General features: G+C 39.0%; 2 protein-coding genes and 1 long non-coding RNA gene across 9 annotated transcripts in view; 2 read left to right on the forward strand and 1 right to left on the reverse strand.

The window, feature by feature from the left end:
- Positions 1–565: 565 nt before the first annotated feature.
- On the forward strand, positions 566–1,170 carry LOC148783532 (uncharacterized). The gene is made up of 2 exons (XR_016050990.1): positions 566–649; positions 816–1,170. It is a non-coding gene; the product is annotated as an uncharacterized LOC148783532 (long non-coding RNA).
- A 5,113-nt stretch (positions 1,171–6,283) lies between these two features.
- On the forward strand, positions 6,284–13,298 carry LOC18442849 (Ubiquitin-associated/translation elongation factor EF1B protein). Of its 4 annotated transcripts, none has more exons than XM_011628201.3 (2): positions 6,284–6,503; positions 11,167–13,298. In XM_011628201.3, the coding sequence occupies exon 2, from the start codon at positions 11,213–11,215 to the stop codon at positions 13,184–13,186; it is 1,974 nt and encodes a 657-aa protein (XP_011626503.1). In that variant the 5' UTR covers positions 6,284–6,503; positions 11,167–11,212; the 3' UTR covers positions 13,187–13,298. The 4 variants fall into 4 exon arrangements, with proteins under 4 accessions (XP_011626503.1, XP_006853121.1, XP_011626504.1 ...); XM_006853059.4 differs by having other exon boundaries at positions 11,170–13,298; XM_011628202.3 differs by having other exon boundaries at positions 6,284–6,401.
- Positions 13,299–13,628: 330 nt separating this feature from the next.
- Positions 13,629–26,058, reverse strand: part of CDPMEK (4-(cytidine 5'-phospho)-2-C-methyl-D-erithritol kinase) — a 29,328-nt gene continuing 16,898 nt past the window's right edge. For 2 of the 4 annotated variants that reach the window (XR_016050995.1, XM_020672705.2), the window contains exons 10-12: positions 24,425–24,496; positions 14,099–14,184; positions 13,629–13,985 (exon numbers count right to left, since the gene is read on the reverse strand). Coding sequence is in view for 2 of the 4 variants with exons in the window: in XM_020672705.2 (XP_020528364.2) it covers positions 13,882–13,985; positions 14,099–14,184; positions 24,425–24,496 (262 nt within the window). In the remaining 2 variants the exon portion in view is untranslated. The remainder of the gene's footprint in view (positions 13,986–14,098; positions 14,185–24,424; positions 24,497–26,058) is intronic. The other 2 variants (XR_016050994.1, XM_006853058.4) reach the window with 1 other exon arrangement.

Genomic DNA, 26,058 nt, shown 5'->3' on the forward strand with positions numbered 1-26,058 from the left:
CATACTTTTTGTGATGATAATATGAATTCCTTAATTAAAAATATTTGAAATGGGTTTCCTTCGTTTAGGTTAAATGTCAATATAAGATGCACGGATGGGTCAAGTGAGAATGTGGAACACGATGAGCAATGGTAAGAAATTTTAGTCCTTTGCATTGTAATTAGTAAACAAGTATTTGTTGGAATGAATTTGCATTGTAAGAAATTTTATTGCATTCAAATTTTCCTGCTTGTGTGTTTGAGATATACTCAACACCCTAAGCAATGGGTTTCTAATCAGTAAACCTATTTATCAATTTAAGCGTATCTTTTTTTATTTTATATTTTAATTTCTTGGTGGAATTAAGCCTATTTAAAATTTGGAAGAATATTGTATTAGATGATTCTCTCAACAGATTGCATTTCTTTTGTTGCAATCACTTATTTCTTTTGTGATAGCATTCCTTATATATGAAATTGCATCAATTTGGTGGCTGTTCATATCATCACCAGAGTATAGTTTTTTTCATAGTGGATGGCATGGTTAATGAGTTTGTAGCAATTAGGTAACAAACACTTGTTGATCTAGTGCAGGAATTGTACCCTTTAACTAGACTATGTATTACTGAGCCATCGCCGCCAAGGAAATATATGCTTGCTTCACTTGGGTAGTGAGTATCTCCTAAAATTTGATATTAGGCTATATTAATCTGACAATCATTCCGGATCTAGCGAACAATAGCATGGCCTCATTCATTTATCCATGTTAATTTTTAAAATTTTTTCACTTTGTTCTTTTCCTATTCACAACTGATTTCATTGTTTTTCTTATTTCAGGGGTTTCCATGCTACTTTGGAGTAGAAAATATCTATACAACATATAAGTACAGCTCACTAAATCAAGCAAGCATTGAGCTTGTTTTTTCAGGACTTGTAAAGCGATGATTATTTCTAAGTATTAGTGAATGTGTGTTTAGGGCCAATTGCTTGTATATACAATGAACTTTATATAATATATATGTGTGTGCAAGCGTGTGCGAACAATTATGCAATTCGTTGATGAATTGATGTTTCATTGAGAATTTGTTCTTTCTTTTGATTGGTGAAGGGTATGCAAATTTGTAACTTATGGTGCCGGACTCAGCACCCTAAACAATGGGTTTATGGAAAAGAATTTCTGTTTTTGGATTGATGCAGTAGATTGTGGCAGGATCTTTTGTACAATGCAATCGACATTTTAAATGGACTTTCTGTAATTTCTCCTTGGTATGGTTCGGTTTGTTTTGGGAGGCTTGCTTTTATGAGTATTTGCTCAGTTCTTGTTGAAATTGTTTGCCATTAGGTTCTATGTGATGCTCTTAGTGGATGCAATAATGGGGGCACAAAATGGTATTGTTTGATGCTCCTTGAGATTTCTGGATTGCTTTTGCACATTGTGCTGCAGCATTTTATCAGTTATTGTTTGGGGGCTGGTTATTTTGACTGGATTTGTTTTGGACTTATGTAAATCCCTGTGGATTTGTGTTGTGGCAGCAGGGAGGTATTTCTAAGTTTGTCCTCATAGGTTTGACTTTTTGTCTTTCTTCTTTGATGGTTTTTTTCTTTTTCTTTTTTTCCTTCTATTTTTATTCTTTTATTGCTTTTATTTCTTGGAGTTTTTTACGCTACGGGAGGTTTCAAAACAGTCAGAGGGTTGTTTGTTAATATGCATGGATTTTGGTTTACAATCAATTTGTTCTATTTTATCGTTTCAAAATATTCACTTCAGCATTTGCATCCCAGCCTGGTTACTTTTGATAAGTAACATATTATAATCAAAGTCATTTATTTCATACAAGGTTTTTTGCTTGGCGGAGTATAAGTACAATGATCTTGATAGAGCATGCTACACACACACTTATTATATTCATTTGTGGGAGTAACTTTTTTTAACCAAAAGGCTATAGAACGACCCATGTTGAATTAGGAGCTTATAGACTGAAAAATACATAAAGATTAAATGTAAATTATTTTTAACCAATTTGGATATTACATACCTTTTTATCTTTATTTGGATGGCCTTGTTGAGACTTGCATTCTTCCAAAATTACAAGCCAAATAGTTTATAATTGGCAAGGTCTATACGATACATGAACCTTAAACATTCAACCTGCAATCCCTGTTAGAAAATGTAGTTCAAATTAGGAATTTACACTTCCTCGTGTTATTAGTTTCATTATTATGTTTTCAAAGAAAGGAAACTCAACACTAAGAGAGAGAGACTTGTTCACCATGAAGTCAAAAGTATTACATGCATACCTTTCAGGTTCTTGCCCAACAAGAAAATTCTAACACAAGAGAGAGAGACTTGTATGGATATTGAAAAAGTCAAAGCATTTAAGACGACTTGAATTCTACAATAGGAATAATTACCTTAGTAAAAAGGTAATATCAAAAAATTATCACATGTTTCGCAATAAAAACTACAAAATTTTAAAAAATGAGCACAAGCAAGCACATATTTATTATACACAAAAAATATAAAAATTATTGCAAACACCCAAAGGCACCAAGTAAGAATTCTTGCAAACACCCTATAGTACTGATTATCGCATTATGATCAACACTTCTTTCTTGTTTGACCAATACACGTTCTTCTAATTCATTCATTGGATTCCACTGTTGTGTATTGCGATGCCTTATATTGACATTTTACACGGCGGTAATATATTCATCATGCCATTGGAAGAAACTACATAATGGACACTTATAGTACATCCTACTGGGTTTTTTTTGGCTTGTCGATGATTTCGTAGCACAATCTATACTACATTTAAGGCATTGTCGAGTTGTATATCCTAGATTACTTGTAGAATGAGATGACATTGGTATGGCCTACAACAATTGCATTAGAATCACATTGTGAATGACTAAATAACTATGTACTTCAAGCACATCTTAACATATTGCAAATATCTCAATGAACAGAGTATATTAAAAATGCAAAGATCATGACAAATTGCAAATACAAACCTAAATATGAAAATATTTATTGACTTCATCTACACAAGCAAAATAATTAAACCAGTCAATAAGTGGAACCATGGAAATAAAAATACAGTAAAAGGAGAAACCCTACTTTAGGATTTTGCCTCATCCTAATAGAGGTCGTGGCAACCCAGAGTTACTACACTACCAAGAAGCCATGAATCAATGAGTTCTCTAATTAAAACCACATATTGAACTAGTGTGTCTTTAACACAGGGCAGAATTCGTGCACAAGACTGTTAAAATGGTCTTCATGCTACCACCCCAATCAACATTGGATAGAAAAACTCAACGAAAAAAACCAAAAAAATTTGGTACTCCTACTCTTCAGAGAGAAACTCAACAAAAAAAAACCAGAAAAATTGGTTATCCTAAACTGTGAAATGTTTAATGGGTCCTCTCCGAATCCTAAATGGCTAAAACAGAGGTGGAAAATGTACTTGTGGAATGGTCTTCTGTAGATAGTGAGAGGACTGCATCTATGGAAAATGGCGTGAGAGAGAGGATGCGAGGAGGAGCCACTCCACCCGTGGCATTCACGTGAGAGAGAGAGGATGCCTGAGAGGGCGTTGCGCAAATGGGCGTGAGAGAGAGAGAGAGAGGATGCGAGGAGGTAGGAAAATGGTCATCTGTAGAGAGATAGCTTCCCTATGTTTTGAATTAGAGAGAGATTGATAACGGGGCTGCTGAAAACAGAGAGAGAGCCCTGGTTCACCAGCAAAAACAGAGAGAGAGCCCCGGTGCTTCAGCCAAGTTAGAGAGAGAAAAAGAGCCCTGGTTCATCAGTGAAGATAGAGAGAGAGAGCCCTAGTTCATCAGCGAGAATAGAGAGAGAGAACTCTGGTTCATCAGTGAAGATACAGAGAGAGAGCCATGGTTCATCAGAGGATAGAGAGAGAGAGCCCTGGTCCATCAGCACAGATAGAGAGAGAGAGAGTCTTGGTTCATTAGCGAAGCCCTGGTTCATCAGGAAAGATAGAGAGAGAGAGCCCTGGCTCATCAACAAAGATAGAGAGAGAACGAAGCGATAGGCCATAGGTGTACCCTTTTGTCAGTGCCCATAGGTGTACCTTTTTGACAGTCAGTTAGGAAATTTTTTTTTTTTTTGAATGCCATGGGACGCTCTCTCAACCATCCATTTCACCTCTTTAAATCTACACCATGGGGTGTACCCCAGACCTATACTCAAATGGGCGTACTCGAGCATTTTCTTTTATATATATATATATGAGAGTGGAATTTGTACGTCCACTAGCTGATCGCTACAGTAAACGTCAATGGCTCAGATTGAATCTGGGTCGATTTGACGGTCGCGACTTCTTTTCGTGTTTGAATTTTAATTTTTTTTTTGATAAATTCAAATCACTTGAAAATCTAGGTGTATATTCTTCTCATCAAGGCGCACTTAATAAAAATAAAAAAACAATAATCCTTAAAAAATAAATTGACCAAAATACCTCCAAAACTTTACAAAGGTATTTTGGTAAGTTTTTTTCATGTAAAATATTTGTTTTATATTTTTCAAAGATTCATCTATTTTTTATGTACGCACGCTCCAAATTTCAAATCAATCCGATTTATAAAAAAAAAATATTAAAATTCATACACTACCAGACATTCGGGATCATCAGATCGGTCCAGGCTCGATCTGGGCTGTTGGTGTTTACTGTAGCAGTTGGGCTGACAGGATCTTCTCTCTCTCTATATATATATATAATGAAATAATAGTTATGTGTAAATTGGATTTACATCTCAAGAGAAAACGTTCTTAATAAAAAAAATTTTTAAAAGAAACTAAATACATGTAAAAATTTTATGATACTACCCAAACCAAGAGGGCAAATGACAATTAAAAACGAAGTTAAAAGGACACTTGTTGCGTGAATAAAAAATGTCACATTATAAAATAATTGATAAGAGCAATGTTATGAACTGTTTGGTTACAGGGTTCCTTGGTTGAAACACTGCTGATTCTAAGGTAGGGGTCTAAATTGGATGGGTCGACACTCGATTGAACGCGTACCAGGATCTGATCCAATTGGGTCCCAGTTGGATAGGGACCCGAATTGTTCGGTTGGGTCGGGTCTGTGTGTAGATAAATAGAAAGCAAGTTTTATTATTAAACATTTAATAATATACGCATAACATTACTAAACATTTAACCGCTTTAACTGGACAAGTCCCGGATGGTCAAAAAAATATTGAAAAAAAAAAAAAAATCTACTAAAATATGAAAAACATAAAAAAAATGGTTAAAACAAAGCACATTCAAATGAAGTTGAAAATTAATGGAAAAAATAAATTTTAAGTTATTTTATATTTTCCAATGGTTATTTTTAAAGTTTTCTAAAAAAGATTGGAAAAATATAAAAGTAAGCATTAATGACCAAAATAAATTTTAATCCTTACCATAATGTAAAGAATATTAAAAAAATCATTATAAATCAAATTCCTTATTTTTGAGAATTTATATAAATTTTTTTGAATTTTACTTTTTTAAAATATTGGTTGTTCACCCTAACCGCCCAAACTGGAGCCAGCCACTCACCGTTTCCGATCTAACAGGATGGTTATCGATTAGATCGGGCGATTTTGCGAACAATAGTCTAGAGATAATGAAAAGTATTATATGCTTTATTTAGAAAGAGAGAAAAGGAAAATAGATGTTCTAAAGTATATTGTTTATTAAAAGATATTTATGTAGGAGAGAGGTGATAGATTGGCTTAACTTAAAGAGAGCATGTATTTTTAGAAATTCAAAGATGAAGGTCTATAGATAAATAAGTATGGGGTTCGGTAGAGGAGCGATACATTTTTGTTTTAAAAAATTATATAGGACCAATTTGACCGGTTATCTGACAGAACTTTCTATAAAAGAAACGACCAAAACTGGCTAGAACCGACAAGAAACTCCCAATTCAATAATTAATAAAAAAAAAACGGAGTCAATTCATATCAATTCTATGACAGAATCAACCAAGTCTGTCAGGAACTTATCAAAGAATCGGTACATATAAGCCGGAACTGGCCAACTCCTTATATTTTACCCAATCCGAATCTTTTCAATATATTTTTAGTTTAAATCGACGAGTTCCAATCCGGATTACGAAGTTTTTCCACTTTGGTCTTAATAGCAACGTAGGAAAAGGGCTCTTGAACTCAGAAGACCTTTATTATTTATATTTAAATAATCGGACCTCAAGTATCTCTTAAATCCGATTCTGAATAACCCAATGTCACGCCTAGCGAGAGAAAACGAAGATAGTGCAAAGGAGAGAGGGAAAGAAGTGGGAGAGGAACACGTAGAGAGAGAAAGTGCGTAGATATAGAGAGAGAAAGAGACAGGCGTGGCGCATCATATGTAAGGAAAGGAGAGAAAGGGGGCATATATATACGGTACGCATTCATCGATTTTTAATCTTTTCTGCAAATTAAAGCCCTTCGTTTAGGATCGCCATCGAGGAAACCCTAAAAAGATCGTCGTCTCTCAACAAACAGGTCAGTTGTCCCTTCTTCCATGGCCATGTCAGATCTGTTTCAATGTCCCTTTCTCCTTCGAAGCTTTCTTGTTCCCCGTTTGATTAGGGTTTCGATGCCCTCTTGGTGTTTACCGTGCTTTGTCTTTCTATGCGCCCACTGATCCGTCCTAGGGTTTTTTATGAATCTTGATCTATCAATACTAGAAGAACAATTCTTCAGGGGTTTGCCGAGGTTTCTTTTAGAGTTTTCTAGGGTTGTTTTTTGGGGTTTTGATTTAGGATTGCATATTTATTTGTTATGAGCGTTTATAAGGGTTACCAAAATGATCGTATCGGGGGAATGTGTGATTCTTGTGGATGCCTGTATGTTTTGTTGGTTTATTGAGACTGATTTTGGGAGGGTGTGGGATGCATTGAATGAGATCTAGTTTTGTTGGTTTTAGGTGCCATTTGCAGAATTACTCTTGCATTGCGCTATTTTATGATGTGAAGGGAAGTTAGTTGATTGGATGATGGCATTATTTTCTGGAAATTTGGAAAATTTCACTCATATAGTGTTAGGAGTCCAAAAGAAAGATGGAATTTGCTTAAAACGTGCAGATGCAGAGGGTAGTAGTGTGAATATTTTCACAGATAATTTATCATTTCAAACTGAATATACAGATAAACTGCTTCTATAGTTTTAATTGTTTGTTTTCTGTTTAAATTGAGTGTAAATTTAGGCTTTCAATGAGTAATTGATACCTCTCTGCGTTATTAACTTACAATTCAGCTGTGCCGTAGGTTACACATTCAGATTAGACTCCTATGATTTTGAGATCCATCTGAAACAAGAAATAGTGAGATATCTTGATGTGATTCAGTTTAATGGAAGCTAATGAATCCTTGTTAGTAACTTGTTATTGCATTATGCTAGATAAATCTTGTTTAAAGATCATTGTTTCCATTCCATTTGTATTTGTTATCATGATGCGGCATTCTTTGTATTAAATGATGCGCAATATGTCTCCAATTCCATCACCTTTTATAATCACAGATTTATTTCAAATTTGAGATTTTTGTGCCCGTCTTTTTAATTTATGCATTCTTAAATTTTGCATCTATTGATAAAATTGAAACTTCAGTTTAAGATTTTAAAGGATGTTAATAATATCTTGGAGAACATTATGCCCGTATTTGGATGGGCTTGGTCAAGTCTCCTTCACTGGCATCTGACCTATGTTTTGACTCTGGTTATTGCTTAAATTTACTTTGATGCAATATTTCATGTAATGAGATAAGAGTCCTGTATTGTTTTGTAGCGGGCAATAAGCGACCAAGATGATCAAGTTCTAGGTCATCAGTGAATTTTATCCATTTCTATACCCCACGAAGGACATGGTTACTATTTAATGTTACCTGTAGTCTGTGACACATTTTTGGTTTCTGTTGGTTTGTCTTTTTATTTCCCTTCGAACATGTCATGGGTTTTTTCCATCAATCTGCACAATTTTTTAGTTGTCAAAATCTGTCCTTTTTTTTTTTTTTTCTGAAAATGTTTTGGTCAACAATGCATGAGTACATTACATTGGTGCTGAATCCAGTTCTATTTGGTGCGAAGATGGTTTCCTGGTTTGTGCCAATATATTTGGGCTAGCAGTTACTTCATATAAGTGATTACTGGTAAAGGTAAAGTACATTTTACTCCATTGGATTATGAAAACTATGTTCAGTTTGGATCATCACCATCCGATTAACTGATAAGTGGTGATGGAGAGAAAGGAGGATCTGCTAGAATAGTACCTGACCCTGATTATCTGTCACTTTGTCTTACGCTTTCTATCAATTCATTGGACTGGGGACCTTAATGAACTACGGTTTTCTTAGTCCATTGAATAATGGTAGACATTCTCTATATAATGTGTTTTTTTTTACTTGGTTGTTAACTAAACATATTGGTAATATGTTGGCTTTATATAAGTGTTCAATTTTCTCTGAAAACACTTCTCAAGAGAGCCTTATGTTCATCTCTGTGTTTTAAAGCAGAATAACTGAGTTTTCCTTTCCTTCATGGGGATTGCTTGAACTTTTGTTAACTCCTGCCATCCATTTTCAAGATACCTTTACTGTTTCCTTTTACTCCTTGTGTATTTGTTGATGTTTCTGTCGTTCTGAGAAGATGCATCAACTGTCTTGATTTCTATTGGGGATTTCCCTTCCATCCGTGGTTATAGTATTGTAGTGTTAATTTAACTCTTTAACATTCTCTTTTCACTTTAATTGTCAACTCTAACATTATGTTATCACTTTAATCATCAAAAAAAAAAAACAGTCAACTATTCCAAAAATAAAAATAAAAATAAAAGAGACTCTCACATCATTCATTACTGTAGCTTCATTGGTTTTTGGCAGTAAATTTCTCTTCTCTTCTGACTTGGACTGTGGAGGTCTGGTGGATAGTGTATTTTTCCCATATTGTGTGTGGCCTTCTTGGCATTTTCCCTTTGTGAAGCAAATGTATGAATATGTTCTTAAGGGGCACTTGGCAGGGACATCCAGTCCCTTTTGTAGTTTTGTCCTTTCTACATAATTATTTGTCTCGAGAAGCATTTTTTTAATGAAACCCCAAATCCTAGAAATAAAAATTGGAATACATCGAGTTAACATCTGAGAGTTTTAAAACTGAAGTATACATCAAGTCCACCTCCTCACACCTTACGAAGTGAGTCGGCCATCTTGTTACCATCATGTGGTATGAGGAGAGTCAAGGTGCATGATATAATCACTGAAAGTCCTCAATCTTTTCTGCCGCATTCCAAGGAGCCTTCCCTTGGAGTGCTTTATCATGTTAATTTCTGAAGAATCATATTAGGTCTTGAAAGTGGTAAAGGAATTCAAGGATCAATGCCTAAGCCTACTACTAACAAGCACTCTAGCTCTTGCGTCATCTACTGTCATGGGATAACAGACACCCAGTGGACCTAGAAAAAAGGAATCAAGTATGAGCAACCGTGATCTGCATCTATCGGACTCAGATTATTTAAAAGGCATCCGACAAATGTGAAGTTTTCAGAAGTGGGATCTAGTGAAGGTGTTTGCTTTGTTGTCAATTAGTAAATCAATCACTCGTGAAACTTTTTCACATTCATTTGCACTGCGGCTTTTTTACATTCAATTGCATTGCGGCTCAAGCTATGGTGGATTCTTGTATACTATCTTATACTTGGTGCGTCTTCCGGCTATAGCCTTAAATAATAATATCATTGCCTCTATGTGATTGTACCCTAGACCATGGCTTGGGAGCTTGCCTTTTAAAGGATAAGAAAGACCAATGCGAAGCCAAGCTTGGTTTGCTAGATTGGGTGATAGCCATGGCACTATACATTATCCATAGGACACCAGATCCTCTTGAACAATAGAGTGGATTGCTGTTGGATACTACAATGAAGTAGAAGGTGATCTCATGTTCCTTTTACCTCAAATATATGATTCACATATATGGTTTCAGGTTTCCACCCCAAAACCACCATGACTGAGCAGTGGAGTGATGGATATCCTCCATGGCGAAAGCTTTCTAGAAGGATTTACATGGACTCCACCATGATGCTTGAATCTGGTTAAAATAGCAGTAAAATGATTGTGTTGGACCTTGTCCATCTAGTTCAAATTTGGGGAAAATGCTACATGTCATGCAAGAAGAGATTTGAGCAATCGCGTGAATCTGGAGGCCTGATTGGTGTTTTTTGCAATGGTGTGGCCTGTAAAGCTATATATGAGATGGTTTGAACTGTGTTGTGATCGAAATGAGATTGTGATGGAGAAAGGAAGGCAGCCTGAAGGCTTGAGGATTTGGAAGGAGAGTCCAACCATGAATGGGAGGGAACTACCGTATTTATTTTTGACAGCGCACTTGGTAAGAAGTGGATGAACTACTTTATTTATTTTTGACAGCGCACTTGGTAAGAAGTGGATGCTATTTTCTTTTGCTAAGTGAGACTAAATCAAAAGAGGTTGATGAGGTAATTAATTACTCAATTGTTGTGGGGGCTTGGAATCTGGGTGGGATTGCTTTGCCCTTGATTTAATTGCCTGTTGGTATTATATATGAAATGAACACTTGTTGAGGATCACAGGGTATTAATAGTTGATTGTCCGTGTTTAAATTGGTGGAGGAATTATATAAGCCATTTATTGGCCAAATGGTCAGAAAATTGAATGTTAGTCCATGGGTGTTGAAGTTTGATCCTGATGTATTGGAACTGGTAATATCTTTTCAACACGTACAAGGCAGAGAGTTTTTGCTCTTTCATTGCTTATCCATTGGAAGACCTCCATCGAGCTTTCAAGCATGCCACTCTACTGAATAGGCACACTGACACCCACATTCTTCAGTTAGGGTTTCTAAACATTACCCTCACTCTGCACCCTTCCAGATCTAGATTTCCATAGATATTGCATGGCATAGTAAATACACCTCATGTATCAGATCCCCATAGTGATTGTGTGAGCATTAACATAGTACCTCTCTTTCTTGCTCATGAAATTCCCATAGGGATTGTATGAGCATAATCTTGAAATTCCCATAGGGATTGTACGAGGATAATCTCTCTCTCATTCTCTCTCTCTCTCTCTCATACATATACGCATGCACAAGTGTGCAGTACACTTCATAGGTTCTCTAACAAACTCCTTTATATTTGCAGCAGGCACAGATAACTTGAAATTTGAAAACTCAGTGTTCATCCAGCCATGTCTCCAGCTTCAAGATCGAAGAGCAAGGACAAGCCGTCCACAAAGGTAGCCAAGGAGCACAAGGCCTTGCCCAAGCCAGTTCCCCCCAGCACCGCTGTGGGCGGTGTAGGCCCCCATTCCAATGCGTACAATCCCCTCTCCGGGACCTTCCATACCCTTGAATCCCCCTCTTCCCCTCCACAGACACACAACTCCTCCATGCACAACCCCCGATTCCGAACCATTGAAGACCCTGACGATCACTCAGGCACCAGCTCTCTGTGCACGGGAGCGGAGTATGAAGACCATTCGACAAGCAGCTGCTCTGGTGAATCAGAGGACCACCAAAAGGATAACAGCAACAAGCCCAATGGTCCACCCTCTAGGCCTGATGCACCACCTGGTTCATCGAATGAGAAGAGAGAGAAAATAAGGCAAAAGAATGAGCGCAAGCACCAAAGGCAGAGAGAACGAAGGGCACAAGAGTTGCATGAGAGGTGCACTGGCTACCTGATGTCAAGGAGGCTCGAGGCCCTGTCTCAGCAGCTTGTGGCCATGGGCTTCTCTCACGAGCGAGCTACCATGGCCCTCATCCTAAATGAGGGGAGGGTTGAGGAGTCAGTTGCTTGGCTCTTCGAGGGTAGTAGTGAAGTTGAGAGTCAAGAGGCCACAAAGGCAGATGGGTCTCGCTTAAAAATTGATATATCGGAAGAGCTAGCACGACTGTCCGATATGGAAACGAGGTTCGGGTGCTCAAGGCAAGAGGTAGAGCGAGCTGTTGTGGCTTGTGAAGGTGATCTTGACAAGGCAGCTGAGACACTTAGGGTGCAAAAGCCGACACCTCAACTTGAACCCATGCCTCCGCAAAAGCCGGAGTCCACCATGGAGTCCTCAAAGCAAGCAGGTCAAGGGCATGTGCAACCTGCTGTAAGCCAGTCAAGAAGCCAACAAGCTAGGGTGCCAGCGGTGTCAATTCAAAGACGAGATGAGCGGGTAGATTTCAACTATACCAAAACAATATTGCCTGATCCTAGTGCTAGAAGCTCTCAGCCTCAACCCATGAGGAGGGTGGTTCAAGTAAAGCCACCACAAGAGTGGTCTAGGGCTCAAGTGGGTTCAGTCGAGAAGAAGCCAGTCGCCAATGGTAATAACATGGGTGCATGGCCTAGCGTGAGCTCAGGGCCACCTTTGCCATACTCTTTAGCCACTAACCCCTCCAAGATCCTCCAGCCCACAGAGCCTAGTAAGACCAACTTGGCTCAGGCATTAGCTTTGAAGGAGCGAGTGATCGTGATGCAACGACCCCATCCTACGAACCCTAAATCCCACTTGGCTCAGTCAGGTGGGCTTGCACCAGCTGCAACTGCATGGACACCAAGTGGTATGGTTGGGCTCGAGAAGAGCTCGGGCGTGAGCTTGAACGGGTTGAGTGCAAACCAAGGACCTGTGAGTGGACCGTTTCACCAAGCTCAGTATCAGCAACCGTACACACTTAGCCCGGTTGAGCCAATAGGATCCAGCAGTTGGGGGACAAGTGGGCTCGGTCCTACCGATCAGGTGGGTCTTGATTTGGGCTCACAAGGTGGGTTCAATGGGTGGAACTCAGCTCTAGGGAGCTCAAACCCTGACTCGAATGGGGATTGGAGCATGGGATCGATGGGTGAGTGCGACTATACAAGCATAGATTGGAGCATGGCTGGTTCACCTTCTTTCCCCCAGTCACTGGGCTCGTTAGGGCCTTTTTATAGGGGATCTCGCTCATCATCGGATTGGGGGAGCCAACTTTGTGATGACATATCATGGTCAGATTGGACGAAGACCGGGTTCAGAGCAAGCGTGGGCCTAGGGCCATCAGGGGTGCAGGAAGTTGGGGGCATGGGGCCCCCTAGTGCAGGTGCTTCGGTGGAGGCCACAAGAGAGTGGACGAATCCTTTTGCCGGAAAGGACCTGTTTAGCTTTCCTAGGCCTTTCTTGAGCTCACCATCACTTTAGAAAGCAGAATGGGGGAGGGAAAGTGTGTTTGATGAAAAAGAAAAGACAATTATATTGTTTGTTGGTGCTGGTGCTGATGTTTCTGTTTTCCAGAGTGAGCAAGTTTGGGAAATCTGTGTCTCAGCAGTTGTTTTATCCCCTCTCTCCTGATCTTTTTAATTCTGTTTTCTTAGGCTTAGTGGGAATTTGGGAGAGTAAGCATGCCATGCACCAGGGGCTGTGTCCGCCTTTCCTTCCCAATGAAGTACGGTGCAGATTAATTGAAATTCTTGATGGAAAGATTTTGATCATCACCGTTAGTCATTCGGAATGGATGGTGGGTTCGTCATGTTGTACTCTACAACATGTGCCCAGGTTCTACTTGTGCCTCGGCAAACCGAAAAAAAGGAACATTTGGTTAAGTTTGAGCTTGTTTAATTCCTTACATCATCTACAAGGGAGAGAACAGTAAGATGGGTAGACTTCACGAATGAATTGCATGTCTAACAAAAAGATGCATGTGTTTGGGTTCTCCAGTCTAAAATTGAGACTTTTAAAAGGGTTTTCTATAAGCAAAGACATGAACCAAACATGCTAAAGGATTTTAGCCCCTGGAGAATCATTCAAGTGGCTAAAGTCTAACATGCAAAGGGATCTTTTATATCAAGTTCAAGGTCTCCAAGTGAATGATGTGTTGCATTCTTTCAACGTGGGATTCAGTTCTTCCTTTTGTGTTCGCCGCCTTCTTGATAGCATTCGTCTGTATAAGAAATGGGCTTGGTGTACCAATGCTTCTCTGGCCGAGTAAGAAAGCGTGCTTCTGCACACACACAGGGGCATCATTGAGCACTTAAGATAAGGAAGATGTGGGTGAAGTCTAGGCAGCCAAATTGATCGGAAGATGCGGGTGAAGGCATGATCGGATGAGCTTACCGGATACAAAAACGTCCTGGTAATCCTCTTCATCATAGATGAATTGGGGGGGTTCGGGATCACCAATTCCTACGATTGTGCTTCCACTGCATTGAAGATTAATGAATCCGTTAGTGAAGATAAATGAATAATAACACTAAGAAACTGATTGGAATCTATTAACATACAGAATTTCTCTACAGAATCTACCTAACAAAAAAAAAGTATTTCCCCACGTAGCATATAGCATAAAATTCCATAGTGTCATTAAAAGGATTTAACTTTTGTTAACATAAAATTCCATAGTGTCATTAAAATTATTTAACTATTGTTTTGGAAATTATGCTGTTAAATGTAACAGATTACACATTAAAATATTATATAACCAACCTCTCATTGATGGCGAGTCAAGGGTTTGGTTTCAACTAACAAGAGTGTTTACATCAGTTCTTACGGCAAGCTTTCTATGCTTCCCATGTAGCATAGAAGTTCTATCCTCCCTTTTATCCAACCCTCCATTTTGAATGGAGAGCTAAGATTGCCCCAATCACAATGTCACGTCTCTACACTATTTTATTTTTAATTTTTTTCTATAAACTATTTTGACATCAAATTTTGGACGTCTATTTCTCTATTAAACTCGTACTAGCGAAAAATATAAAAAAAATATTTTCAATATAATAAAACGACCAAAATACCCCTAAAAGTTTTTCAAAACGGTATTGTGGTCATTATATTTTATCGAAAAAATATTTTTAATATTTTTTATAAGTGCACCCTAATGAAAAGATGGCACGTACCAAATTTCATATTCATACAATCTATATAAAAAAAACTAAAAGTGATACTTTGAGACCTCAGATCTAAGATCAAATGGTGAGTGGGCTCTCTTGGTCAAACTTGAACGGCTGGATGATAGGAGGAGAATAGAACTTCTATGCTATAGGGGAAGCATACAAACCTTTCCCCTGGTTCTTAATCGATGCATCATGATTTATATTTATCATTAGCATTGTACTACTTATATATCCATACCAAACAAGCTCCTCCCATCCCTCTGAGAAAGCCATTCAAAATAGGCCTTCTCCTTTAAATCAAGGGTGCAGTTGGCAAACAGATGCATCCGTACCTGTAAAGGTAAGGTGCACCTTCAAATTTTATCATGTTATACAATTTTGATGTAAAATGTTCTAAAGATTATCTCAAAATCTATTTTTATATCTAATTATAAAAGTTTAAATTTCAAAAATGGTTAAAATCAAGTAGATTTATAAACATATGAAAATCTTGAACATGGACGGAGTAGATAATATGGTAAAATGCACTATTTATGAGACTTAAAATCTTTTTATTTTTCATGGTTATAGATTTCGATGTCGAGATGATCAATCAAAGGGTTTTTCAACATTAAAACTACATTTTCCGATGGATTTTTTAGGTGCTTCCGTAGTTCTACATTATAAGGTTGCATCCTTAATATAAACTTTTTCCTTAAATCAATTGCTAATCTCATCAGAAATTAAATAGGTCTAGTACATAATTGGATGGATTTCATGAATTCAAAACCACTCATCCTACCCAAAAACTGCATTTCGTAAACTTGCCCTTGACACATAATATACTAGTCGAGTATTGCTAAGGGTGGAAGCTAAATTAGATGCCAACATAGAACCATTTGAGTCCAGATTCAGGAGAACAATGCCGAATTACATAGGATAGATCATAACAAAATATTAAAACTAGAGGCTGAATCAAAGATTATCAGAATAATCTTTGCTAGGCCGTACAGAACAAATGGATGTAAACTTTCCATCATATGTATAAAAACTAGCAAGCTATTCCTGGGCCGAAATATTTTTGCTATTGGCATGGTTAACAATTTCTGGAATGTTCTTAAGGAGAGACAATATACGAAAAATGTAGCAGATAATTCTCTCTTTTGCAAAAGATTATGCCAGCGTTTTATTCTTTCTCGATATAATTATTATCAAAGAGCAGCAAATAGGCCACTCATATCAGGAAAAACAGAAAATTTGAAATGAATGATTCGAGGAAATTATGCTTGTATAGCATTTTTTGACCTCCCAAGATGTGGGTAGCCAATTTTTGTATCGTGTACATTCTCTGAACTTAATACAAAGTCAACATGTTAAAAGAAAAATGATTTGAGGAAATTATTAGTCTGGAAGTTGAACCATATTCTAGATTTGTGCTCTCTAATATATTTATGCACTGGATCTTCTTCCCCATAATCCTTTTTTTTATATTTTTAATGTGTTTACTTGTATCATACATGTACAAAAAATGGCTCTTCCCCTAGACACGGCAAGAGACCCACTTTGGATGGGTTATACACTGTTGAGTACAAAACACAAAAACTATACAACATTTCAAGCCCTAAAAATATTCACTGTTAAATTTCGATGGGTGCTCCCTCGGCAACCCAGGTCCCTCCGGCATTGGAGGCCTCTTTACGAATTCTGATGGTCGAATTAACTTATTGTTTGCGTTGCCCATTGGAGTGTCAGACTCTACCAATGCAGAGGCCCTGGCCTTGCGTGAGGGTCTTAGAAGATTTGGCCACAATTGGAGAACCCAATTAGCAGTCGAAACACTCCCTTGGGCATACGGCTCTCCCCCTATTCTGTGGAAATTGGACCACATTTTTGCCGAAATCACTCATCTATGTACCTTTATCCAAGTCTCTTGGAGACACACACATAGGGAGGCCAACGCCAACACAGATGCGCTAGCTAGGGAGGGAGCCATCCTCAACCCACCCTAGAGGACTTAGACTACTCCCGAGACCTCTCCTCTTTCCTTTCTTGATGCTGATGTAAAGCTTCACTGAACCCTTTAGGGTTTTGTATAGGGCACCCAGTAATGGGGATTACCTAATTTTGTATCTATCAACATCATGTACTAACTTACATTATTAATACAATAGTCAGCTTACTCAAAAAAAATAGCTCCAAGAGTGCAACAGGTACTGGAAGGTGCACTAGTGAAGGCTTGCCCCTTCTCTTAAATAGTGCATCGGCTACAGAATTCGCCTCATGCCAAACATGCTTCCAAGAAACTTGAAAGCTCCTTCATCTATGCTCTATTTCTTCGAAGAAATGAGCCAGTCTCCAAAGGCAAAGGGCCACACCAGATGCCCAGGTGATGGCATTAATGGAGTCGCCCCCAAAAGTGAGGTGCCCAACTAGGGTCTAGGTTCCTAAGGCCTCAAGGAGTGCGAGGGTCTCAGCTGTGGTAGAGTCCACCATCCTGATAGACTTGGATAAAGGGAAAAGAGTGGCTCCTGCAGCAGGTTCTCCCAATTCTGGTGGAAGTCCGAGTAGGAATAGTGCTTCAAGACAAGGTTGTTCGAGCCCAAGAAAATCACTAGTTCCTATGGGTTATGTGGCCTTTCAAGGCCTTAAAGCCGAGAGTCTTACGCTCAGTGGGAGTTAGAGAGAGACTGAATCTGGGTGTTTGGCGCACTAGAGCCCATATTCTTATACCCCGAGTATTTGGGGCCTTGAGAGTATACATCTGAGAGTGTGAACTCTCGGGGAGGTGTGAGAGTTACCTCCAAGTCGGGACTATCTTGATTAGAATGCCTTATAATTGATGTGATAATCCAAGGCTTGAAGAATCCAATCGAGAATAATAGAACCCGAGTATTTAAAATAGTATTCGCCTTGTATGGAATGGTCTCATGGGACGAGCCCGTATCTTGATACAAGACCGTTTTGTGGCATGTGCACCCATAATCGTATGGAGAAACCACTCTTCTGTAGTATTATCCGACTGAGAAGAGCTAGTGCACATGTGCTTTGAGAGGACCCCTATATTTGAGTAGGAACATGTCCCACAGGGGTGCACCAGTAATCCATTGAACCTCCGGTGACGGAAAGCTCTGTCTCAGCGACTTTGATGTGACCAATTATATATCCCTGCCATAGACTGTGGAGCATAGGTCCGTTGGGTCGGCTTGAAACACTGATGGAACGTCATTCGGGTTAGCCAAATAGAAGACTCCGACTAGTGTCATTTACCTTTGGCCCAAATTAATCTACAATTGATGATAAAAGATTTTATATTGATGAGAGTTTGTGTAATAATGTTGAAAAGTCATTTGGAGAATTTTTGGAATTTTTCAGAATTTTTAAACAATAAAAAATGTGATTTTCAAATTTGTTTGACCTAAATACCAAACAAGGACATCCTATGGGGATGCCACATAGATCCCAAGTGGCCATAGGGATGCCACGTGGCACCCCCACCTCCCCACTCGCGGGTGACATCATGCTGACGTCATATCCATGTGAGGACCTATTTGCCATTAATTCTTTTGATGGTATTTGTTATAACATGTTATCTTGTTATTCAAAGTGTTATATATTGTTATGACTTAAGTTTGATTTAAATCATATGTTTTTTTTTGCTCATATGTGCCATTTTTGGCATGTGTGAAGTCATTGGATTTTGATAATGAGTAATGATCCTATGAGACCCTCCTATACTCATGTGTGTAGGGCCCCAAAGGATCACCATTAAATTTGGCATAGATCTCTAGAAAAGTTATCACATGGGTGTGGGATTTGACTTTTCTAGAGATCTGTGCTAAATTTAATGGTGATCTTCTGAGGTCCTACACACATGGATGGGAGGGTCTCATAGGATCATTACTCTTTGATAATTAATTTGATTTATATTATTATCCACATATGATTTTGTAGCATGTGGGTATATCTTATGTGGCATCAACTTATGGGCTTGACCCATGTGAAACTTTAGTGTTGTTGAAATCCTATTAGTGGTGTCATAAGATATTTTATTCACATGTGTGGAAGTCCCATATTACCTTTATATCCATATCCTTGCCTTGTATTGACTCTAAAATATTATTCAAAAACCATGGGCATAAGTGTAAACATGAATTTGGACTTAATGGAAAATAAAATATTGAGCTAAGGGCTTTAAGGTAAAATAACTATAAACCTAGGTTTTAAGGAGTGAAGGATGTCAAAAGCCCATCCATTGATCTTGGTGATAAGATATGAATGAGAAGCTTGAATAAAAGCCTCTCATGTGCCATTGATCTAAGGCATCAAAGATCAAGATCAAATCCATCTTTATGAAATAAGTATAAAAGTAACTTATAGGATCAATTATAACCCTAACTTGAGTATTCACTTCAAAAGGAGAGAGAGAGAGCCGCTTTGACAAAAACATGGCCAGCCATGAGACTATCTTATTCTTTGAGCTTTCATTTGAAACACTTCCATGGAGTAGTCCCTCGTATGTGTGATCAAGCCCATACTAGTGCTTCACTAAAGTACTGATTTTTTTTCTTATATTTTAATTCCTACCTCATTTTCATTATCAAAGCTTGCTGTAATTCTTAATTTATAGTAGCTTTCTTCATCTTTTGGTCATGAAAACTTGATAATTGAAGAGTCTCAAAGCAAGAGTATAGTCCATACACATGGTATGTATAGACTAGCCTGCTTACTCCATGATCTTGAGTAGTTTCACCTTGATTTTTACTGAGAATATACAACTGAGAATATACAACTGATGAGAGGTTTTTACTGAGAATATACAACTGATGAGAGGTTTTTACTGAGAATATACAACTGGTGAGAGGTTTTTACTGAGAATATACAACTGATGAGAGGTTTTTACTGAAAATATACAACTGATGAGAGGTTTATTTCATCATATTTGAGCATATGAAATAGTCCTTTGAGTTCTTTTTTTAATGTTGAAAAGTTTGTGTGGTCTCACATGGTGTAGTTTTACCATATCTCCCCTATTTTGTGTAGTATTTCTCTCAAACTTTGAAGGGCTATTTAGATAAATGTCTCTCTCATGATTTGATCTCTATTAAGTGAAATAAAAGTAATCATTCGCTTCCCATTGGATTGATCTCCTTAAGTTATATCATTATCACCCGTGTCTTAGATAATGAGATAAAATTAAATCCTCAAAAGGCGCTTTCGTGGCCCCAGCACAAAGGGTTCGAACCATGGCTTCCCCCATGTATGTTTTGCATGGCCCTTTCGTGGCCCGGGCACAATTGAGTATGTTATGTGAATATTGAGATTGTTTTTTAATCTTGTGGTATGAACTTTAATGCTATGCTTTATTGTTTATGTGAATTGAAATCTCATTGGATTATTATGAACAAGTGTATGATGTGTATGAGACATTGTGATATATGATGAGGATAAAGAATGACGATGAAATTATCATATAATTTTGATAAAATGAGGAATTGTGAATGCAAGTCGTGTAATATTTTGTAGAGATGTACATTGTAAGTATTTGAACATTGTATTTTTGAGTAAGAGATTTGTAAGCGACCTACTAGGGTTGAATTTTTATTATTTAAATGTGTATAAACCATGTTTGTAGGCTGGGATATATATATCATGGTTTTGTATTAAGATATTCATTCATTTAAACCCTACAATCAAATTTTTTTAAAAGATTGCATTTCTAGCCCATTGGTCTTATACCACCAACAGTTCCTTCATCCATGACTTTAATGTTACAGGTGATGCAAATTCACCCAAAAATGTCCTAATTTTATGTTTGATCCAAATGACCCACAGTGTGGCTGCAACCGAAGCCCTCCAAAGGAGGATGCCTGATTTGGCCCGAGGGATAGAGTGTGATGGAGTGAAGAGGTGGGGGACTGACCTAGGGGTGACCCAGGTCCAATGGAAGAGATATAAGAGGCTACCTCCAAGTTCCATTGCCACCCCACAGTGGATTAAAAGATGCACATTGGTCTCTTCAACAGCTAAGCACATTACACATCTATTCGATATAGGCGCCCCCCTTCTTTGGATCTGGTCATTGGTTAGAGCTCTTTCGGGCTTAGGGCAATTCAACTGAAAAACTGAATTTTGGGAGGGACAAAAGAGAACCAGGCCTTGGATGAGATAGGGGGGCTGAGGGGGCGGGGATAACGTTGTGGTAGGAGGAAGAGATTGAGAAGAGGCCGGAGGCGGTAGGGGACCAGATGAGCAGGTCGTCCCCAAGGGTGGGAAGAAAAACAGGTTGTAAGAGAGTAGAAAGCCTCAGGTACTCTTCCAATTCGATTTTGGGGTCGAGCTTCGGGGTGGAGTGGTTAGACCAGGTGAAGTCTGCGCCCTAGAGAGGAATGTCTAAGAGAGTGTGCCTTGATATGAAATCTGAGAAAATAAGCATACACTGGGTTACCCTTGATTTGGAATTCCTTTCAAAGGACCATCTGGTGATGTTAAAGTCACCAATAATGTACCAAGTGGTGGTATTGAGGGTGGCGGCCTCCTCTACTTCCTCTCAAAGCAGGTTCCTGAGGCTAAGGGACGCCATCGGAGACCCTAGAGAGGGCCACTGTGACAGAGTAAGAGGCTACTGTAGAGGATAAGAGGGAAAGAAGAGTGGGGTCCCAAATGACCCAAATGCCACCAAAGGTCCCTTGAGCTTCCAGGCCAATCCACTATCTAGGCCTCCTCCCCCAAACTTGACGGATCTGGTAGAGTGTTCGGGAGGGAAGCTTGGTTTCAAGAATTGCGAGGATCGAGAGTTGGTGCTTAAGGGAAAATTCACGAACGACCTCCTGTTTTTGGAGGCTGCCAAGACCTATCACATTCCATGTGAAAAGCTTCATGAAAGGCGAATGGAGGGGGAGGCAAGTCTGGAGGACCTCCTGTGGGGCTGGCCTGCCGCATTGGATAGGCTTGCAGAGGTTTCGTCACGGTCGGGAGGTTCACTCGCATGGATCTGACTCCAAGAGGGAGGTTATGAGGCTTGTTAATATGTGAGTTGTGAACTGAGCTACGTGCCTGGGCGTGGCCTTAAGAAAGGCTCTGATATCTTCCTCGGGTCCGTCGTAGTAATATCCCCACACTTATAGGACTTGTAATATGTTTCCAAGTGATCTGTCAATCCCTTTGATACAACTGGAAGATGCTGAAGTGGAGTATGCTGATGTAGCCAAGGAACCGGGCCTATCTTGAGTGGTTAGAGATGAGTGGCAAGGAGGGATCGGGGCTATGGTGTCCGTTAGGTTGGAAGGGGTCCCCCCAGGTGGTGTAGGGGAGGTAGAGGATGTAGAGGAGGTAGAGGAGAAGGGATGGGAGAGGAAGAGGGGAAGAGGAGGGCAGAGGGACAGACACAGAGACGTCATGAGAGGAATCAATTTGTCGGAAGCAAATTGGTTGCAAGGTATTGGATTTGTTGTAGTGGGGGGGTTCAACGCATCAAGGGGCAATCAAGCTAGTCTCGGTTCCCAACATACAAGACCATATACCACATCCCAAGTTACCCATATCTAGGTTGTACCAAGCCGGCATCCTCAGAGGCTTTCATACACGTCACCTAGGACTTGTCATATGCCTCCACACAGCAAGTTGACTTCCTCCTATTCCTCAAATGTTTCGAAATGGCCTCTGGTTTCAGGTTCAACATGGCTAAGTCCAAGATGATGGGTGTGCGCACTGTTCGTAGCTTGGCAGACAGGGGGGGCTGTTTAGTTGATGACCTGCCGTCCACTTACATGGGACTGCCCTTGTGTTTAGAGGCAGAGGAAGCAAATGCACACATCTTCATCCATTGACTTAGCCGGTGCCCTTTGGAGTGACATGCTTCAACTTTTCAACTGGTCATGGGTGCGGTCCCCCACCTTTTCTCTGCCTTCCTCAGCACCCCTTGGCCCAAGTCAGGCACTCTTCTCTGGAGAGCCTCTTTGGCCACCATGTTGTGGGTAATTTGGCTCGAAAGGAACAACAGAATATTCAGGAGTGAAAGAGCCACAACCAGTGGCTTGATAGATGGGATTAGAACTCTGATTACCTTCTGGGGCACAAACCATAAATCCTTCATAATTCTCTGCTACACCAAATTTCCACCATAACTAGCAGGTTCTTTTGAACATGAGACCCATTGGGATCTCACGAGCTTCCCTGTGGAGACAGCCTGACCCAGGAGAAACAAAACTGAATTTTGACGATTGCGCTCTCGGCAACCCAGGCCCTTCTGATATATAGGGGGAATATTCAGAACCAACAACGACAACGTCCTTTCCTCCCCCCTCTCTATTGGCATTGCTGATTCCACCACTGTGGAAGCTCTCGCTGTCACAGAGGGCCTTTGAAATTCAATCCAAGCTGGAGCTCCAAATTGTTAATTGAGCGTGATTCCTCTTTGTGGTATAAGACCAATGGGCTAGATACGCAATCTTTTAAAATTTTCCGTTGTATTAAAACTCAAGGGTTTAAATGCATGAATATCTCAATACAAAACCATAATACAATGTCCAAATACTCACAAATCCTTTACTCAAAAATACAATTCAACTCAATACAATGTCCAAATACTCACAATGTACATCTCTACGATAATTACATGACTTGCACTCAAATCTCTTCATTATGTCAAAATTACATGATAATTCCATCTTCATTCTTCATCCTCATCATGTATCACAATGTCTCATACATATCATGCACTTGATCATAATAATCCAATAAGATTTTCAATTAACATAAACAATAAAGCATAGCATTAAATCTCACACCGCAAGATTAAAGAACAATCTCAATATTTAAATAACATACTCAATTCTATCAATCATGAATCACTAAATAACTATAAATATATTAAATTAACATGCAAACATATATGGGGGAAGCCATAGTTCGAACCCCTTATGCTCGAGCCACGAACGGGTCTGTTGAGGACTTAATTTTGTCCCATTGTCTAAGGCACGGGTGATAATAATGACTCAAGGAGATCAATCCAATGGGAAGCAAATGATCACTTTTATTTCATTTAGTGGCGATCAAATCATGAGAGAGACATGTATCAAAACAACAATTAAAAGTTGAAAGAGATACTACACAAAATAAGGAATTTATGGTGAAACTACACCATGTGATCCATAAAGGATACTACACAAAAGTTTGAAAGGGATATATAATGGTGAAACAACCATTAAAAGTTTGAAAGAGATACTACACGAAATAAGGGACCATACGAACTTTTCAACATTCAAAAAGGAACTCAAGGGATTATATTGTATGCTCAAATATGATGAAATAAACTTCTCATCAGTTGTATATTCTCAATCAAAATTCCAAAAAAATAAGAACAAGAAAATCAAGGTGAAACGACTCAAGATCATGGAGTAAGCAAGCTAGTCTACACATGCCATGTGTATGGACTACACTATTACTTTGAGACTCTTCAAATATCAAGTTTTCATGACCAAAAGATAAAGAAAGTTATTGTAAATTAACAATTACAACAAGCTTTGATAATGGAAATGATGTAAGAAATGGAATATATGAAGAAAAACAATACCTTGGTGAAGTAATATTATGGGCTTGATCTCGCATATGAGGGACTACTCCATTAAAAGGTTTCAGCTCAAGGCTATAAAATGAAGAACACAAGAATGGGGGTGTTAATCTCAAGAGGGCCATGTTGGCCATGTTTTTTTCAAGGGGGCTCTCTCTCTTTCTTTGAAGTGAAATTCAAAATAAGGGTTACAATTGATCTCATAAGTTACTTTTATACTTAGATCATAAAGGTGGATTTGATCTTGATCCTTGATGCCTTAGATCAATGGCACTTGAAAGGCTTTTATCCAAGTCACTCATCCATATCTTATCACCAAGATCAATAGATGAACTTTTGACACTCTTCACTCCTTAAAACCTAAGTTTATAGTCATTTTACCTTAAAATCCTTAGCTCCATGTTTTATTTCTCATTAAGTCCAAATTTATGTTTACACTTATGCCCATGGTTTTTTAATAATTTGTCAGAGTCAATAAAAGACAAGGACATAGACATAAAGGTAATATGGCACATCCACACGTGTGAATAAAATATCTTATGACACAACCAATACGATTTCAACAACTCAAAGTTTCAGATGGGTCAAGCCCATAAAGTGGTGCCACATAAGATATACCCACATCCCACAAAATCATATGTAGATAATAATATAAAACAAATTAATTCTCAAAATCCCATGACTTCACACATGCTAAAAAATGGCACATGTGAGCCAAAAAAGACATGACTTAAATCAAACTTAAGTCATAACAATATATAACACTTTACATAACAAGATAATATGTTATAACACAATACCACCAAAAGAACTAATGACAAATTGGTCCCCACATGGATATGATTTCAGCATGATGTCATCCACGAGTGGGGAGGTAGGGGTGCCACGTGGCCTCCCTATGGCATGTGCACCGACAGGGCGAATACTCTTTTAAATACTTGGGTTCTATTATACTCAATTGGATTCTCCAAGTCCTAGCTTATCAGATCAACTATGAGGCATGCTAATCAATATTGTCTTGACTCGAAGGTGACCCTCACACCTCCCCGAAATATCACTCTCACAAAATGCAAGCTCTAAATACCTCATAAAACTGGGGTATTTGAATCTAAGCCATAGTGCGTCAAGCACCCAGATTCAGTCTCTCTCTCTAACTCCCACTGAGCATAAGACTCTTGGCTTTAAGGCCTTGAAAGGCCACATAGCCAACAATTCCAAGAACATCATTTCCTGGGCTTCTGGTCGGCACCTTGCCCCTGAAAACTTGAACATATTTTTTATGAGATTTCACACATTTCAGGCTATGCACCTCTCAGGGAGTCATATTTTCAGGGAGGCCAACGCAGCAGGAGATGCTCTTGCTAGGGAGGAAGCAGGACTCAGTACCAGCATCACAAAATATAGCAACAATTGGGGGGACTCTCTAGTTGTAGAAGACTCAGAAAACGCCATTGCATGGGCCTCAGATGCCTACTCCATGGGAAACCCAGGCCTCACGAGTTTGGAGCCTATTTAGAGACCACAACTCAATTTTCTTCTCTCCTACTCTGGTCATATTAGCCATGTTGAGTAGATCATGTCGGAAGCAGTGGCATTCCTAGAGGGCAGCACGAAATATAGCCACAATTGGGGGGACT

The sequence above is a fragment of the Amborella trichopoda genome, chromosome 1 (assembly GCF_054954075.1).
Source record: "Amborella trichopoda isolate Santa Cruz 75 chromosome 1, AtrichopodaSantaCruz75HAP2 v2.0, whole genome shotgun sequence".
NCBI classification, from domain to species: domain Eukaryota; kingdom Viridiplantae; phylum Streptophyta; class Magnoliopsida; order Amborellales; family Amborellaceae; genus Amborella; species Amborella trichopoda.

Excerpts from the sequence above, each read along its gene's own strand:
- LOC18442849 (XM_011628201.3), top strand. The coding sequence starts at position 11,213 with ATGTCTCCAGCTTCAAGATCGAAGAGCAAGGACAAGCCGTCCACAAAG.